This window comes from Xiphophorus couchianus, chromosome 20, assembly GCF_001444195.1.
Source record: "Xiphophorus couchianus chromosome 20, X_couchianus-1.0, whole genome shotgun sequence".
NCBI lineage: Eukaryota > Metazoa > Chordata > Actinopteri > Cyprinodontiformes > Poeciliidae > Xiphophorus > Xiphophorus couchianus.
The window spans coordinates 24,283,318-24,298,423 of record NC_040247.1 but is presented as its reverse complement, the minus strand read 5'-3'; the positions used below and the strand labels follow the sequence as shown (position 1 = coordinate 24,298,423).

At 41.3% G+C, this 15,106-nt stretch overlaps 2 protein-coding genes across 7 annotated transcripts in view; both read left to right on the top strand.

The window, feature by feature from the left end:
- sulf2a (sulfatase 2a) overlaps nt 1-12,229 on the top strand; it is a 68,492-nt gene extending 56,263 nt beyond the window's left edge. For 4 of the 5 annotated variants that reach the window (XM_028003466.1, XM_028003467.1, XM_028003463.1 and 1 more), the window contains 16 exons: nt 75-225; nt 504-679; nt 2,275-2,403; nt 2,692-2,748; nt 2,851-2,980; nt 3,848-4,055; nt 4,362-4,620; nt 6,800-6,896; nt 7,003-7,097; nt 7,170-7,229; nt 7,312-7,478; nt 7,653-7,795; nt 7,972-8,080; nt 8,172-8,205; nt 10,484-10,537; nt 10,920-12,229. In XM_028003466.1, coding sequence (XP_027859267.1) covers nt 75-225; nt 504-679; nt 2,275-2,403; nt 2,692-2,748; nt 2,851-2,980; nt 3,848-4,055; nt 4,362-4,620; nt 6,800-6,896; nt 7,003-7,097; nt 7,170-7,229; nt 7,312-7,478; nt 7,653-7,795; nt 7,972-8,080; nt 8,172-8,205; nt 10,484-10,537; nt 10,920-10,950 — 1,900 coding nt within the window. In that variant the 3' untranslated portion in view covers nt 10,951-12,229. The remainder of the gene's footprint in view (nt 1-74; nt 226-503; nt 680-2,274; nt 2,404-2,691; nt 2,749-2,850; nt 2,981-3,847; nt 4,056-4,361; nt 4,621-6,799; nt 6,897-7,002; nt 7,098-7,169; nt 7,230-7,311; nt 7,479-7,652; nt 7,796-7,971; nt 8,081-8,171; nt 8,206-10,483; nt 10,538-10,919) is intronic. The other variant, XM_028003468.1, reaches the window with a different exon arrangement.
- A 1,693-nt stretch (nt 12,230-13,922) lies between these two features.
- Nucleotides 13,923-15,106, top strand: part of arhgap46a (Rho GTPase activating protein 46a) — a 44,057-nt gene continuing 42,873 nt past the window's right edge. For both annotated transcript variants that reach the window (XM_028003591.1, XM_028003590.1), the window contains exon 1: nt 13,923-14,187. In XM_028003591.1, coding sequence (XP_027859392.1) covers nt 14,174-14,187 — 14 coding nt within the window. In that variant the 5' untranslated portion in view covers nt 13,923-14,173. The remainder of the gene's footprint in view (nt 14,188-15,106) is intronic.

Below are 15,106 nucleotides of genomic sequence, written 5' to 3'. Positions count from 1 at the left end.
CAGTAATGGAGAGATTTAGTAGTTGATCATTTGTAGCTCATTATTTTCTTCTTCTTTTTTTCCTCCCTCCGAAGAACGCCGAGCTACAACTATGCTCCCAACCCAGACAAGCACTGGATCCTGCGCTACACTGGCCCAATGAAGCCTGTCCACATGCAGTTCACCAACATGCTCCAGCGCAGGAGGATGCAGACGCTGCTGTCCGTGGACGATAGCGTGCAAAAGGTACGCAGTGAGCCAGACAGAGGCTTTAAACACACATCAACCCTTAAACATGGACGCACACGTACCGCCCGTCTGACAGCCGGCGGTCCTGGGAGATCTGTGCTTGTTCTGACTGGGACTGGGGTAATGAATTCACTGACACACTTGGTAAATTGTTCAATCTCCTTTTCCTTGAAACTGGCACAAGGGATTTGAGCTATCAAACAAAAACTGTAACGTTTTTCTTTTTGTTCTTTTCCACCCCGTGTGCCTGCTCAATGAGTTGCGTCTCCCCGTAGGTGTACAACATGCTGGTGGAGACGGGAGAACTGGACAACACCTACCTCATTTACACCTCCGATCACGGCTATCATATCGGCCAGTTTGGGCTGGTAAAGGGCAAATCAATGCCCTACGAGTTTGATATCCGCGTGCCGTTCTATATACGGGGGCCTAATGTGGAGCAAGGCGCTACGTGAGTATTTCTCCTACCATGCTAATTTTCCTGACTGCAAAATTAGTCACTTTGCTGTACTAAAGTCCTCACTCTTTTGCGTATGATCACATTGTATCATGTTGAAATCTCAGTCTTTGACGTGTTTTATTAGGATCATATTTGATAAACTGGCAGGAAGTAGTGCATGATTTATGATTTAACAGGTTTGAAAGCTCTGTGAATTTGAATTATGATCTTTTTATTCTGATACCCCAGAATGAAGTCTGGTGCAAGAAAGAAGTCAACTAATTAGTGATAATTTCTCTTTTTCTCACATTTTATGTTAATATTTTGTTGGGATTTTATGTGATGGATTAGAAAAAAAGTACATAATTGTAAAGTGGAAGGAAAATGATACACAATTTTCAAAGATCTGTACAAATAAATCTCCAAGAAAAGGTCAGAGGTGAGGAGAGGACCTAGAAATTGTGCTCAAGTAAGAGCAGAACAACTTCAACATATTTTTACTGAAGTAAATGTAAAAAGTAGCCGTCCAAGAAACTACTCGAGGGTAAAAAATGTACTGAGTACCTGATCCCTGACGTCAACCATTTAATATTTTAAAAATACATCATCAAGCAGACCAAAATGTAAATAATTCATGTAAAACATAACTACAACATAACAAAATCAGAAAGAAGAAAAATGTTTGCAAATCAAATTTTTTCAATATAAAACTTACGAAACTTTCAAAAACCGCAGGTGTGTCTGTGAGTCTGGTGCATTTTTGGTTAAAACAAGCTGGTCTGAAATCAGTATTCAGAAATTTTATCTAATTAAAAGTAGCAATAATTAAAAGCAGCGATACTCGCTAATCTTACATAAAGAACCAACATCTAGTTTTATCAGAGCGAGAATGCAGAGAAACCCCTACTAGTTTATAAATTACTTATTCCTATCAAACACGGGGAACCAACATGTAGTTTTATACTTTTACCTTTTTCTCTTTCTTTTATTTTTGTTGTTTTGTTTGTATTTCCTTCTAATTCATGTAAAGCACTTTGAACTGCCTTGTTGCTGAAAATGTGCTATATAAATAAAATTACCTAACTTTACTGTGAAGTAACTTTACTTGAAACACTTTTGTTCTTTCTGATTTTGTTATTTTGTAGTATGTTTTACATGAGAAGTACTAAAAAGAAAAAGTACAGCCTAGTGACAATACTCCTAAACATGTATATATTTCCAAAACGTTATTCATGTTTATATAACTAAATGTAACTAGATACAACCAAACTCTCAGTGTGACATGCATATGTACTCAGCCTGCTTTATTCTGATACCAAAAATTAACTAAGGCATTTATTGAAAAAGCACACAAAACTTTTCATAATGTTTTACTTTCAAAATGTGATAAAAACTATATCCTTTTCCTTCATCTTCACAATTATCCACTATATTGCAATAGTTTATCACATACAACCCCAATAAAACAAACCTGTTGTTTTATTGTGACAGAATGTGAAATATTTCAAAGCATTATGGGTACTTTTGCAATATTTCCCATATATGTTGTTGGGGGCGGTGGGAAACAACATTATGATGATCACATTGAGTTTCCTGTTTCTTGGCAGAAATCCTCACATCGTGTTGAACGTTGACCTGGCACCGACTATGCTGGAGATGGCAGGCGTCGATATTCCTGCCGAAATGGATGGCAAGTCCATCCTGAAACTTCTGGCCTCGGATCGACCAATGAACAGGTGAACACGCTCGGCGTCTCAGCATTCCATCGACGGTTCCTGGACGACATTTAGAAAAGGGACGGGTGAAACAGACCGAGTCAAACGGGGATTTAGCTGGAATTCTTTTTTTTTTTTTTTACCAAAACGAAGCGCTTTGTCGTTCATAATGATATTCACAATTCAAACATAGAGGTACAGCATCATTATCTTTTAAGGGAGCGTGGCATTTTGAAATGGCGCAAATGTTTGCTCACTGCAAATATCACAGTCTGTTTTTTTTTTTTTTCTTTTTTACTGATTTCTCAGGTTCCAGTTGAACAAGAAGGGGAAAACATGGAGAGACTCCTTCCTGGTGGAGAGGGGGTATGTTTTATTGATTGACCTTTTTGTAAGACGCATTCTCATTCAAGGCGCCGTGTTCTGGCAGCATCGGCCTCCCTGTCAATGTTCTGTCTGTTCTTTCAGGAAGCCTCCACACAAGAGAGCCGATGGGAAGGAAATGGCCCAGGAGGAAAACTTTCTGCCAAAATACCAGAGGGTGAAGGACTTGTGCCAGAAAGCAGAATATCAGACTTCATGCCAACAACCGGGACAGGTACCTGACCTGTATGAGCCAAGAAGGGGAGGCTATTCAATTTCCAGCAAAAAAAACAACAAACTGTGTTGCCATGGCAGGATAGTAATTTGCCATCTGTGAACGTACTGTGACGTGCAGTCACTGTAAGCTCAGGGATGCATTTGAAAATAGCATCTTTATAAACAAAGAGGACTGAGTCAGGATGTCACTTTTTTCAAACATCTTTGAGATTTGTTCATGATCTGGAAAAATATGTAGTGCTATATCATTAAAGGTGAACTGTTACACAGGTTAGGATAGAACGCAATGAATATGCAAAGCATGTTCATTACATTTTTTTTTTGCACAAAATCTTTCTTAGATAATGAGATTTTAATCTGCTCCGTTGCATCCTGAGCTCCTTTCAGAGTGATCTGTTTTAGGGCCTCTTGTCACTTTAAATCCAAATAAGCTGCTGCTGGTCATGCCCCCACAACCCCCACCCCCCCAAACTCAATGTTAACAATCGCATGTGAAAATGGCTGCAAACAGATACACACTGAAAACCAGAAGCAGCAAGCGGCTTCTGGATGGTAAGTCAACAACAAAACACTTGCATTTTCCAGCAGCCATTGTACAGCCCATAAAGAGTAAAACCAGCTGCGCTGCGGCGCTTACCTGCTTGGATTGCTCGGTAATGACTCAGTGTGACTCAACAATCGGGAGGTTTTTGAAACGGCTCATTTTCCAGACACCAAAAAGCATCAACTTATTGCCAAAACATGACTGGCTGTTTTTAGGAGCAGCAGAGACCCAAAGGGAAATATAAAAATGTGTAAAATGTACATTTTGTTTAATAGAACTGCCTTAAATACATTTCCCTTTCCTTTTTTGGTTTTGTTCCAGAAGTGGCAGTGTGTGGAGGATCCGACGGGCAAGTTGAGGCTGTATAAGTGTAAAGGCATGGCGGGTCTGTTTGCCCCTCGCATGCAGGCTCTGATGGCCAGCAGTCCCTCTACCATGTCTGTCACCTCAAACTTTGACAACTGTAACTGCGGCGACGGGGGGCTCAAAATGTCTGTCCTTAAGAAGAAGAGACTCCTAAACAAAAAGAGTGAGTTCTTTATTTCACTTGACTGTTCTGCTGTCCCAATAAGTATTATTACACCATGAATTCATCAGAAATACACGTCTTCTGTGCCTGAAAAGGAATCTGACTTTAAAACAACCAGGTTTTCATGACTTCAGAGGCATGTGGCAGTGCTGCCACCAAGTGGTAGAGTTGAGAAATCACTTGAGTCCTAAATCATTCCAAAGAAACAAATTCGGTATATATGATGTTTGTAAAATGCATCGACTCTGATCAAAAGTGCTCAGACTGTCTTCTGTCAATCAAATGAATCTCTTTTCTATTCTGCAGAGATTAAGTCCAGTAAGGCCGTGACCAGGAAGCGCTGGGCGCGCTCCGTCTCGTTCGAGCTGGATGGAGATCTGTACGCCGTCGACTTGGATGAGGGCTACAGGCCCCTGGGATCCGGGAACGCCAGCTGGACCAGAGACAGGTGGAGAGGCGCGGCCGCCGGAGACGACGGCGAAGAATTCAGCGGAATGGGAGTCGCAGCCAAGCCAACCACCCGTGACAAGCTCACACCACCTGCTGCTTTGAAAGTCACCTACAGGTGTGTGGGAGGGGAGGAGGGGTTGGGGGGGGGCATGCAAATATTCAAGCTGTCAGGTCCACAGCTGCTGCATGTGTCTATCTGAATAAAACTGACAGTTAGCTCTGTAAGTGTTGGCAAAAAAAGAGGTTTTGAAGCTGGATGTTTGTTCTGAAATGAAGTAATTTCTCCATGAAAGGATTTTCTTTCTTTTTTTTACAGATTTATAACAGCTTTATAACAGATGTAGTGATCAGAAATATGTGACTGATTTGTGATCTCTGGTTTTGGTAAACCCGATTTTTCTTTAAAAACTATTACTAAACAAAGCAAATGTTCATTTCTAGCCTTCCTCCTGTGAGCATTCATTAATAATTTCTTTTAGAAGCAGAGACTACGTCAGGATTACAGTGTTTGTTTATTTTAAGGATGCCTTCAGCGTCTTATGTTAGCAATTTACATGGTTAATGTAGCTGTAAACATCAGCAACTGTTCGTATTTTCCTTAGAGAATAAAGAGCCTTTCCTTAATTGTGAGATTTCCAAAAGACGGCCAACATTTCCAAACCCAGCATCTTTCATAGCAGACAGAGAACAGAAGCAAAACAAAACGAAAACTCAACAACGTGGATTTACATTCAGCCTCTCTGCTGTCTGCTGAAGTCGACCCCCGGTCGTTCAGCCTCTTTGCCGATTTGATGAAACAACAACACGTGGAGACAGATTGATGTTCTGTGTTTGATGGTTCCTTTTCAAGCCAAAACAACAAGAACTGCAAACGTGCCACATTATGGAGTAAAATGATTAGCACCTGCTGAAGTCATTCTGGTGAAGTGGCTGAAAAAATACAGCTTCGCACATCAATGCTTCTTCAAACGGGGTTTTTTACCAGTAGTTAGAAATAAAGAAAACATTTACAGAGCTGATATTCCAGCACCATATATAAGCGATTAGCAAGCTTAGCATTACTAAAACAACCCTATTGTATTCCCTAGAGACGCCTACTGGAACAGTACACATCCTGTTTCAAGATGAAACAGAGCAACTTTGCTGTGATACGTTCATCCTTCTTGTCTTGCTTTCTCTCTCTCTCTCACTTGTTCTCACCTCATTTCTCAACAATTAGAAAATGCACTATGCTTTTTTTAAGGAGCTTGTTAGTATTTATTCTTTCTGTGACTTCAATTTTAAACCCACTTATACCAACAACAGATAACTTTGGGCGCTCTTCCAGCAATGAAGATTAAAGTGGTTGTCGCAACTTTGCAGTTGTTTGGTTTCATTATGTTCGGCGATCGGAAAAGGATTGGACTTCTGCATGTCCAACTGGCTGAAAACAAAGAAGTTAAAATCACCCGAGTCTGGTCAACCGCTGAATCAGTTCAAGTTTATTTAATCAGGGACAGCACAGCAAACAACGTTGCATGATGAAAACAAAGATCTGTTGTTTTTGTACGGAGGTTTTCTAGCCATGGGCTAATTTGCAATTCCAATCCTAAATTGGATCTTTTAAAAAACAGCAAATGCAAATGAAGGATTCCCATTTCACACACATTAGGACACACACACCTGCTGACGTACTGCAACTACTAACAAAAAATGCACGAATTTACATATTGGAGAAAGAGGAGACGCATCCACAACAAGGTAGGTCGGTATACTTGTGCGTCTTTAAAATAATCTATTCTTAAGTTCTGCAATGAAAATAAAATCTTATTAATCTTAAGTTGCTTTATGAAAGTCTAAAATAATGACAATAAAAGGTGTAGCAATTGAAAGTTTTATTAAGTATTCACAAATATAAATTTGCAACATAACCCATTCAACCAAGAAATCTGTTTTTGAATAAAAATGACAAAGGCAAGTTAGTTAGAGGACGATAAGATGAAATTCAAGGAGTATTAATTTTTAATAAATTCTCTGTTTTCCATAATATTTTAACAAAAATAAAATAGCCTTGCCAGGTATTTGATTCAATTTGAGCTTAAACTACAACTTCACTGGATTTTCAAAATATTTTTAAGCATTTTTAAGGGGATAGTTTCAGGAACAACTTTGATTTCTGCTTTAACCTTCCGCTTCCGCTGTCAGATAAATCCATTCGTTTCACTCGGGAGCATTTACACCGAATGGATTTTAAGTTTCATTTGTGTTGTACTAAATATGCACGTATTTTTATACATATTTTTCTCTACGTGCAGATGCTCGATCCTCATGAACGACACGGTGAAGTGTGACGGGGGCCTCTACAAGTCCCTTCAAGCATGGAAGGACCACAAACTGCACATTGAGCATGAGGTGCTCCCATTTTTTATCTAAACTCTGCCGAACCAGTCCAACGCCACAGCTTGTCTGACATATAACATGCTCCAGGTGACTCTCTGGTTCTTCTCGCTGCTCTCAGATTGAAACCTTGCAGACCAAAATCAAGAACTTGCGTGAGGTGAAAGGTCACCTGAAAAAGGCGCGGCCAGAGGAATGCCAGTGCAACGTGCCCAGGTGAGGAAGTCATCCAAATTAAGACCGCCACGGTGATTCACCAAGTGTGACGGCTGAAATTTGTCTCCTCAGTGATCTTCTCAAGAATAAGGAGGCTTATCTGCTAAATGTGGAGCAAATGCACTCTCTCAGGTAAAACTTTACTTCATTAGTAAAGGCTTTTTTATTTCATTTTTAATATTTCAGTCACTATAATAGATTTTGTTCCCGTCAGAATGCCGTCCAAGCAGAAGACTCAGTGGCTGCAGAAGGAGCAGAAGCGCCGAAAAAAACTGCGCAAATTCCTGAAGAGGCTCCAGAACAACGACACCTGCAGCATGCCTGGTCTGACCTGCTTCACCCACGACAACCATCACTGGCAGACCGCCCCCTTCTGGACGAGTAAGGAACGACAAATGGCTTTTCAGAAAGTGCTTTGGAACGCGTTTTCTACCTCTGCTGCCGTTTGTCACAGCAGATGAGATAAAAGCAATATTATGGCGACCTGTTTCTGAAAAGCTGTTGTTTTCTAAATCTGCCCCCTCCCTTTCCCCTTCTGCCTCCCTCTCCCTGTAGTGGGTCCGTTCTGTGCGTGCACCAGTGCCAACAACAACACATACTGGTGCCTGAGGACCATCAATGACACACACAATTTCCTGTTCTGTGAATTTGCCACCGGTTTCATGGAATACTTTGACCTCAGTACCGACCCCTACCAGGTATTTTGTTTGCACAGACACACCCATAGAGGAGGGTATAAATACTTCAACAATAATAACTATAAAAAAAGAAAGAAAGCAGTGCATTCCTTTGTCCACAGGGGGTTGAGCTTTACTGACATTTTCCAGAGTTTACAAAGCGCTCGTTGACATTTTGTCCTCACTCGTTCCCGCAGCTGATAAATGCTGTCAGCACTCTGGATCGCAACGCGCTCAACTCAATGCATCAACAGCTCATGGGCTTGAGGAGCTGCAAGGGCCACAAGCAGTGCAACCCGGAGAAGGGTGAGTAAGAAGCCTATCGAGGCAGAACGTGATTAGTCGCTTTTTCTCGAGTCATTTCGGAGCGATGTTAATTCCTTTAACTTCCTTCCAGGGGGAAAGGAGAGGAGCCACTTCAGTGAATACGGGTATGCCTTCCTGTCTGATTACTTTCACAAGCACTCCAGATGGAAGTAAAGCTACAAAATGAAATCAGGGAGGCTTCTGTCTGCACGGCAAAGCTTCATCTACAGTGCCTCACAAAAGTGAACACAACACTTTCACATTTTGTCATGTTATAAGTTCATCAGGATCGTCCCTGTTAAGACACAAAGTAGGGCGTGTCTGCAAGGTGGAAGGAGAATGATACAAAAAGGGAAACGGAGTCCTTACTCTACCACTAGAAAACTGCAGTGTTACCATCTGCTATCAGAAGTCACCTGATTACTAGATAGAGGGTAGCAGTGTGTGCGTTTAAATCTCAGGGTAAAACCCTGTTTAGGATTTAGAGGTTTGTTAGAAACATTACATAAACAAGATAACTAAATACAGGCATCGCTTCTGACAGGCAGCACACAATTTGAGGCTGAGGTTCCGCATACCCAGCAGTCAGAGCCGGCCCGGCCCGGCTCTACTTAGGGGCCCCCAGACTTTCAGGAGCCTCCTGTAAATTGTTGTTTATAAAGATTGACAATATTAGGTTTGATTTATTGGTTTCGGCATCGATAAATTGAAAGATTACAATATTTTAAGGGAATTGTGAAGTTTACTTTATAAAAGTGCAGAAGTATAATCTTCATAGTGCAACTGATGCTATGAGTTTAACGGTTTCTTTGTGTTTGAGGTTGGGTTTGTCCATAAACTCGTCTCAGCAAATAAGATCAATTATCTCTTCCCAATGTTGTCGTTTCATCCTGTTTATTCTAATATTCTTATTAGTTCAAGCAAACTTATATTACTTTTAGAAATTGTGGATTATTCACTATTTAGACCAATATTATACTTTTTAGATTATGCAGAGAAACTCCTTCACGCTTATTCCAGACAAGGAATTAGAACAAACTTAGAATCCAGAGGAACTTGCTACCTTAGATCAACCTTATCAGAACAAGAATTCAGAGAAACCCCTTTGGTTTGTTGTTTTTGTTGTAATTCCTTCTAATTCATTTTTAAGCACTTGGAACTGCCTTGTTGCTGAAAATGTGCTCTATAAATAAAATTACCTTGACTAACCGTATCTCTGATTGCTTTAAGCTCCACCCCCTTTTTCCAGATCCCAACACATCTGGATTAAAACGCTGTTAGAGGTGCTGAAAAGGGGGACGGGACCCAAATGAAGTCCTGTTTACGGCCCCTTATGACTATTGGTTGGCACCGCTAGCAGCAACAAGTGGTTCCCTTGCTACTGAAAAAGTGTAAATCTGAAGGGGTGTAAAATCTTTTGCAAGGCACTGTATGATTCTGCTTACTGTCTGCGGTCAGAGGAATCAATAAAAATAATAATCTGAATTTATTTTAAGCATCTATGTTTTATCGTAGTCCAAAACCTTTTCTACGGTGGCCGACAGGTGCAAATGCGCAGCAAAAGAGAAAACATGCAAACAAACAAAAAACACGCGCACAAATTAAATGCGGCAAGCAAAAAGCGAATAAAATGCAGCAAACAAAAAGAGAGACGCAAACAAAAAAGAAGACACCCCCGAATGAAATGCAGCAAACAAAAAGTGTTGAAAACGGAAGTGCTCCAGACCACTAGGGGGAGTCAAAGAGTCGAGACCGAGCCCAGAACGGTATGACTGACACAAAGTCTATCACGCTACCCATAAATTATTCTGTTATTCTATAATATTATAAAAGACGGCGTATCTGAAAAGAAATATAGTAATACGTACCTTTACTTTCTTTCAAATTTCTTTCTCTGAATCTTGCATCTGGTCCCATAGAAATGAATACTATTTTCTTTGACTCCCCCTAGTGGTCTGGAGCACTTCCGTTTTCAACACTTTTTGTTTGCTGCATTTCATTCGGGGGTGTCTTCTTTTTTGTTTGCGTCTCTCTTTTTGCTTGCTGCATTTCATTCGCTTTTTGCTTGCCGCATTTAATTTGTGCGCGTGTTTTTTGTTTGTTTGCATGTTTTCTCTTTTGCTGCGCATTTGCACCTGTCGGCCACCGTACTTTTCAGTGTGATTCAAACAAACACCAAACAGGCTAACATGCAAGCACTGCTCTGCTGTTTCTGCCGGTCCTGTTTTTGACCCCTAATGACTCGTCTCTGTTTTGTGTGTGTGTGTGTGTGTGTGTGTGTGTGTGTGGGTGGGTGGGTGTGTGCATGCCTCTATGTGTGTACGCCGTGTGTGCGTCTATACCTGTTTGTTTCCATGCACGTGCATTTGGCCTGCGCGTGTGTACATGCTGTGCATGCCTCAGGCCAGTTCATCGTCGAAAGAGGCCAAAAATGAAGAAGCCCTCGTCCAAGTCGCTGTGAGTTTGTCATAACCCATCTGCTATTTGTAGTCAGCCAAACAAGCTCCACTCCTGTCGCCCTGTTTCTCTCCGGGTTTTTGTTCAGCTCGCTCAGACGACCCAGCAGCTTGCCATTTGCTTTAGCTCTGTACTCATTCATTTACAGTAACAACCTACATTGCAAAGCTGCGGCTCATTTTTCTTCCTTCATCTTGTCGAGTCAATAACAGTCATGCAATGCAGGGGGGGAAAAAAAACATTCTATAATGCTGTGTTGTCAGTCCTCCTATCGTCTATTTTTGCTTTTTCTCGCAGTGGCGGTAGAAAGAACTGGAGCAGATTTATCAGATGCCTCAGGTTGCACTTTTAACTCAGATGGCTTTATTTGTTTGTTTTGCAGAGGACAGATTTGGGAAGGCTGGGTTGGGTAAGCACCTGCAGCCCCAAACCACCCCAGCCTCTTCCAGCAGAGGACGGAGCATGGAGACAATATACAGACCTAAGGACCTTGACCACACTTCGCTGAACCATGAACTTGAGATACTATTCATCTCTAAACTGGGTTTAGTTTTTGGGAGAGCTGCTCTTTGTTGCCTTTGCGTGAATGAGACACTAAGACTGAAGAAGCTAAGAAAACTTCTTAAGTTATCTGCATCGGAAAATATCTCATAATCATTTGCATTCGGGTCAGTTTGGTGTCCAGGAGCCGTTTGGTTTTGACACCAATCCTTGTAGATAACATACAGAATATCGCTTTAATCTGCTTTCTTTGGCGGGAAACGGGACCGGGATGGAAACACGATGAGCCACGCTTCGACTCTGCTGCTACACGATGACATCACGGCCTCGTTATGTCCCCGTGGCACGTGCTGATGAGGAACCGGACAAACATATTTACTGCACCGACGTGTTTGCACATGGAAGTGATGTGAACTTTCTAACAACCAACTGTAAAAAACAAAAACACAACTCCTCGCCATAACCTGTTGTGGTGTAGTTGATTTTTAACACTGATGAATGTCTTTTATGAGGAATCATCTCCCTCACAGCCGTGAGATGTGACGTGACCAGACTTTTCCTTTACAATCATTCAACCACCTATACAGAAAACCCTTGAATAGGCCTTCACTGGACACTCCCTCACAGTTAGAACAGAAGGATTTTTGACCGTTGAACACAAAGTGACATTAGTGACTTCGATGTTACTCCTTTGTACCACACTTTAGAGGTTTCTATATAGTTTGTTTAGCTTGCTATACATGGTGCTACTGGATAACAACACGGAATTAAACCTTTGCTGTACAGTACAGTATGTATTTGAATGTATGTTGTGCAATTAATATAAATGTTTACAATATTTTTTATAATACTTAAGAGGCAGACCTCAATGTACAATACAAGTTGACAAAATGAACGTATTGGGTAAGAAGCGGCTTCAGAAATCCCACGATTTGTATGTTTGTCCTTATTTACGTGAGAAAAGCACTTAAAGGATTCACTGTGATGAGGTGTACAATAATCAATACATAGTCTACTCTGTGCCAGAGGGGGGAAAAAACACAGTTTAATAATACTTGATGTGAAGTACTTGCTTTTTGTTAGAACATGTTTTGTTTTTCTTTGTAAACATTTCCATAGACCTAAATAGAGCTGATAGTAATTGTGGATAATAAAGTGTTTTGTTTGAAATAAAAAATGGCATGCATTTTATTGTTTTATTGTCATGATGTTGTTTTTGTCCAGCAGGTGTCTCTGTCTGCTTGTCTACTGCATAGGATCTCATACGCTGAGCAGTGTTTACACAGTGTGCTGCAGTTCAGAGAGCAGCGAGATACAGCTTGTGAAAATAAAATACATAATTAAAAATGGGTAGATAAGGTGAATATGTTCTCTAATACAATTAAACATTTTCATGAGTCCAAGATTTGAGTGATATGTGAAGTAGCAAACCAAGATCTGAGTAAACTTGTCACTCTAATCAGTTCAGTTTGTAGCATTGACAAGGTGAGACCCTTTTGCTGTTACTCCAAATCAAATTATCCAGCTGAGGCGTAATCAGTCTAAACATTTCAGATTTTAAATGACCTCTTGATTCAACACTGAATCATAAGCTGTGAAGCACATGCTCTGTCAACGTAATCATTTGTGTACACACTTTCTAACAATACTTATTTGCTTTGAGTCATGAAAATTAGCTAAAACCTGTTTACAAATGACTTTCCTTGTGGTGTGCTGCCCTGGGTGGAAAGCCATACTGCACAATTAAAAAAAAACAATGTCTGAGATTCTGATTAGTAACAGTTGATATTTTATGTACGGATGCTACATTTGAGTCACCTTTGGATGTCAGGTGAATGGCTCAAATCAGAGAAGAGGGCATTTTGGTTGCAATTTGGAAAACGGTGGGAAGTGCAATTATGGTACAAGAGTCTACCAGGTATTTTTATCTATTTTGTACATACAAGAAACCAGTGGTTTATAGTTTATACTGGTAGTAATTACTATAATGTAAGGCTCTTTTACATTAGCGCCTACACAGCGCGACGTCTGCTAATAACCGTTTTCCAGTTACATGGTACCAGCCCTCCTTTTTTTTTTTTAGAAACTTATCTGCTGGGGTCCCAAGTATTGAGTCAGGTTGAAATACTTGGTGTTGAAATACTTGGTGTCAAGACTGTAGGTCACTGATTGGCTAGGGGGTGAAGTCACTGGTACCCCGTACAATAATCCAACCTGTCATTTGAAAAAACTCACAACTACCACTGAGTGTATTTGGAGATTTTAAGAACAATGGTAGACTAAACAGAATGGTCTACATAGCTTCCATGTCCTCCATTGTTGAGTTTGTGTTGCATATGGATGCTACTTTCTGGACTGCCACCCAAATATATGACTCCACCCACTACACTGTACAATAGCTGCTATTTCGAGCCGATTTGCTGCTCTTTGCTCCTATAGGAAACGCTCATAAGCGGCCATATTGGATGCTGAACTCAGGGTTGCTTGTTTAGCCCCTACTTTAAGAGTAGGATTTCAGGTGATCTTTCGTTTCGCTAAACACTGAGAGACAAGATTTCTGAAAGTCGGTGAATACAGCAGTCTTCCATTTCAGTAGTATACCGGAACAGAACCACATGACACCTGACAGTCGAAACAGGCTCAACTTTATCTTTCTAACCCACTGAACCCAAAATAGAGCAAGTAAAGGGTTAGAAAGTGGTATTAATAAAAAGATTGGGTAATTCAGAAATTCATATATATATTTGGTTAACAGTAATGGGTTTCACGTAGCTCTATTTAAAGGTGGCAGGCAGGAAGGTTTACTTTTGAAGCCGTTTCTGAACGAGTCACAAACGCGGCGGCTTGTCGTCGGACCGCCGCGGAGTGAAGCGGGCGAGTGGCGTGGAGTAAAGGAGGAGGAGGAGGAGTTCAATGTGGGCTGGGAAGTTTGTATTAGTGCCTCGGTGGGGGTTGCAGACCGGGTGACCCCCATCCCACCCCCACGATTCACGTGGGGAGGCGGAGACTCCATCTCGGATTCACCCAGGCAGGCAGCGCCGGGAGGACCGTCCTGTTACTCACCGCTCCGAAAAACGAACCTCCGAACCAGAGCTGAGTTTCTTCACTGCGTCCGCTTGGTTTACAATGTGAGAAATGGCCGGGACGAGGTAAGTTTACTCCCTTCATGCGAAGTTAAACGCAGAAAGTTTAGCTCGGTGTGTCCGCTCGCGATCATCCCGACTGCTCTCGCGCCACTTGCTGGTTAATTAGTTCAAATTAATTTTAAAACTTTACGGTTTGTGGATAAATACGGCGCAAGAGAGGCTTTAAGGATGGAAAACTAGACGATTCGTTGACTTTTTTTTGCAAATGTGTCGGGTGGTTCTTATTTTAAAGCTCATATTGAAGCTGCTGTAGTTTGCTAACGGTTGGCGTTGAAAACAACAGGTTTCACTCTGAAACGTCTGCAGCTCTTTGTCGCTAATTAAGAGTTTCAACGAGCTTCAACACAGCAGTGGCTGTAGAGGGACTTGAGATTTATCTTCTCCCAAATGATATACCACCAGCAGCCACAAAGTCTGGGTTGGCTTTGATCTCGTCCAGTAATTTGCTGGACTAACTTTCCTCTTTGCTGTAGTTTAGGAGGCCAGTAAATGTTCCACTGTCTCCCATTTGTTGCTCCGGGTTTCACTGGTGGCTCAGTCAGCCTCAGCCATAAGGGTTCGTATTCTGTCTTCACTATCTGCTTTTCAGAGCAGATGTGCTTTAAAACTTTACTCTGTTTTTTTTTTTCCTCCATTGTATTTCAGCCCCCACAGCTAGATTCTCCTCATATGTTCACCGTCGTTTAGTGTGATGTAAAGTGATTTTCCTGATGGAAGCTCCTGACCCCCAAGTGTTTGTGGGGAACAGCCATATCTCTCTGGTGTGACATAGTATTTCCATTCAGTAGTTATTTAAATCCTGGGATGTTGCTTTAAACATCTCCACTATTTATTCCCCGACCTGTCTGTTGTGCTCTTTGGTCTTCGTGATGCTGTTTTTTTCACTGTTGTTCTCAATAGTGAGAGGAAATGACACAAGGGT